Consider the following 2,829-nt stretch of genomic DNA (forward strand, 5'->3'; position numbering starts at 1 on the left):
TTGAAGTCCGAGTATTTCCAGAACACTAATGAACTTGATGACAGAGCTCATAGATGAGCATAGACAGAGCTGGAAATATCTCAAAGCAAGAGGCTCGCATATCATACAAACTAAACCACCTCAACAAATATATTAGCAGGGACACCATCTCTGCACAAGATGAGAAGCATGACATCCTAAAAGTGTGATAATGGAGGCCATGTTTTGTAACTAAAGACTACTACGTGATATATGGGAACACTTAAATGATACAACTGCTTTCCATAATGCGGGGCCAAGTGTGTCATCTTCGGCCAATGCCCATACAGAGTTATGAAACGTAAAGCATGCCCCTCAAGAATAGGAACGCTATAACAATTTTGTCTATTCTATCTTTGCCATTGCGACGAATCGGGGAGGTAACTAACCATCTCAATTTCATGATTTCCTCTAGACCATAGTGCTTTCGAGTAATTCACAAGATCAGAACACTACATCTGAAATTTTCCAAAAGTAAGCCAATAGAAGATCATTGAGAATCCAAGGCAGATCAATCATCCCATATGGACATCTCCACACAACGAGAGGTAAAAAGCAGAGCAACTGAAAAAGCAAACTACTCAATCAAAGGACAGAACAGCCTAAGGCTCATGTAGTCAATAGTCAAATGATGTATAAGAGACCAGGACGAAGAATGAAACTTCGAAACCAACTCTTTGAAATAAAAATTATGGGCTTCATAAGGTACAAATTGGAAGCAGAGAATCAACACTAGCCAACTCCTAATTCATACACGGGAAAGCCTTGATACAGAATGGGAAAATTCTAACCTAATCCTACAAATCTCCTTTGCACATCAAACTCAACTACGAGGCTGTCACGAATAGATAAGGGGCAACATTGGTGAAATATTGAACCAACTCACAGGAGGCAAAGGATCACTTCAATCAACTCCACAAGAAAACCGAGTTCAGCCATTGATGATCACGCGTAGTTATCTCAACAAAGGTGGTTTTTCTGCTGATTCTGAGCAGAAACTGGCAAAACTGAGTGCAACCCGTTAGTCCCCTTATCTCCTTGCGCATTCCCCATAACAGGCACGCCGCCCAACCGATCAGCCCCCTGACTCGGAATCTGATCCTGAGCCTGATTATTCTCTAGGACTGAACTTGTAACCCGGGGCTTCATCTTCTGCTCCTGCACTATCCCCAAACCACCATTGGCAGTCACTTTCAGCTCCCTCTCCTTCTCCTTCAGAGACAGGAATGCCACCCTCTCCAGAGCCTCCCTTGCCCGCTTCCTCGCCAATGCCGCCTCCTTCACCCTTCTCTCCGCCTCTATCCTGGCAGTGTGAGCCGCCTTGCTCATGGTGGCAGCGGCTATTCTCGCAGCCGCCACTAACGCCTTGGCCGACTCCTTATCAATGGCTCTCCTGTCCTGGATGTCACCGTCTCTGCCGCCACCCAAACTGCAATCGGCCTCGGCCTCGGGCTTAATCCTCTTATTGGAGGCGGGAACCGTCCTGAGGGTGAAGAAGGAGAAGTTAGGGTTGGAGCAGGAGGGGCACTGAAAGGGATGGCCGCCAGAGTTGGAGGTGGCGCACGATAGGTGGGAGATGGAGGGGCAGTTGAGGCACATGACCCGCTGGTTGGGGCGGGGAGGGGAGTCGATTGGGTCAAACACGTCGAGGCAGACAGGGCAGAAGTGGCCCCGGAAGCAGTTGAGGACGCAGTGGGTGCAGAGGCGGCGGTAGGTCGCCTTGTGTCGGACGTTGTGCAGCAGCCAGCGCTCCTCGGCCGAGCTCCCGCCGCCGCACTCCCCGCAGTGCGCGGACGCCGCCGGGGAATGATCGTGCTCGCGCTTCATCGGGACCCTCGCATTTGGCTTCTAGGGTTTCTGGGACCTGCAACGGTAACCCTAGGATGGCGAAACCGATATTAGGGCCAAATCAACGCAGAAGGAATTCGAATTCGGGATTGCAGATGAACCATAACCCTTAAGGATTTGGGGATTTTGGGTGGAGAATTTGGAGGAGGAGACAGGGTTGAAGGATCGGTGAAGTGAAAATTTGAATGGGAGAGAGAGAGAGAGAGAGAGAGAGAAGAGGAGGGGAGAGATGGAATCGTCGATGAACAAGGCTCGGGGTTTGACCGCAGAGAAAGTTTTATTTTCTCCTGCGCCCTGAAATTCAAAAATTATATTTTAGTCCCTACTCTTTCTACCCAGAGCACTTTGCATCCTGAAATTTTCGTAGCATATTGTTATTACCTAAAAAAAAAAAAGAGGCACGTCGTAGTTTTTTTTCTCCTCTTTTCCGGTCACAAAGACGCCGCATGGTCATAATAAAGGAAAAAAACTTTGAAAATAAAGCAACATAAAAAATTACGCGGATGAGAATCGACACTGAAAAATTGAAGAAAAAAAAGAAAAAGAGAAATAATATTGAAATCTTTTAATTTCAGGCGATAATGTGTATCAAAGCACAACATTAACTTTTATTTTCTTTGGACATTATACCTTCAAGTTTGAGAATCCTTTTAGGAAGTTTTGTTATTATTACTTTAGTTTTTCTTGGCCAGTAATTAATACTGGTTTGACCTAGTAATAGACAGTTTAATCACACAATCTTATTATGGAGATTCATTTGGTTGAACCTAATCTTTTAGCAATTGCCAGAATGTCTCCCTCAATTTTTTAGGGAAAATTACTAAAAAAATATAAACTTTACATTTATTTCACGTTTTATCACAGGCTACTATTTTTTTTTTACAAAAAATACATGAACTTATAATTTTTCACCCCATTTATCATCCGCCAATCACTCCATCCAAATTTATGATGTGGCCAACT

At 44.9% G+C, this 2,829-nt stretch overlaps 1 protein-coding gene across 1 annotated transcript; it reads right to left on the reverse strand.

The window, feature by feature from the left end:
• Window positions 1-632: 632 nt before the first annotated feature.
• Window positions 633-2,112, reverse strand: LOC116192797. The gene has a single exon (XM_031521442.1). The coding sequence runs from the start codon at window positions 1,843-1,845 to the stop codon at window positions 979-981; it is 867 nt and encodes a 288-aa protein (XP_031377302.1). The 5' UTR covers window positions 1,846-2,112; the 3' UTR covers window positions 633-978.
• Between the last annotated feature and the right edge of the window lie 717 nt (window positions 2,113-2,829).

The sequence above is a fragment of the Punica granatum genome, chromosome 1, assembly GCF_007655135.1.
Source record: "Punica granatum isolate Tunisia-2019 chromosome 1, ASM765513v2, whole genome shotgun sequence".
Classification (NCBI taxonomy): Eukaryota; Viridiplantae; Streptophyta; class Magnoliopsida; order Myrtales; family Lythraceae; genus Punica; species Punica granatum.

Bases quoted from the DNA above. Each gene is read 5' to 3' on its own strand.
- LOC116192797 (XM_031521442.1), bottom strand. From the start codon at position 1,845: ATGAAGCGCGAGCACGATCATTCCCCGGCGGCGTCCGCGCACTGCGGG.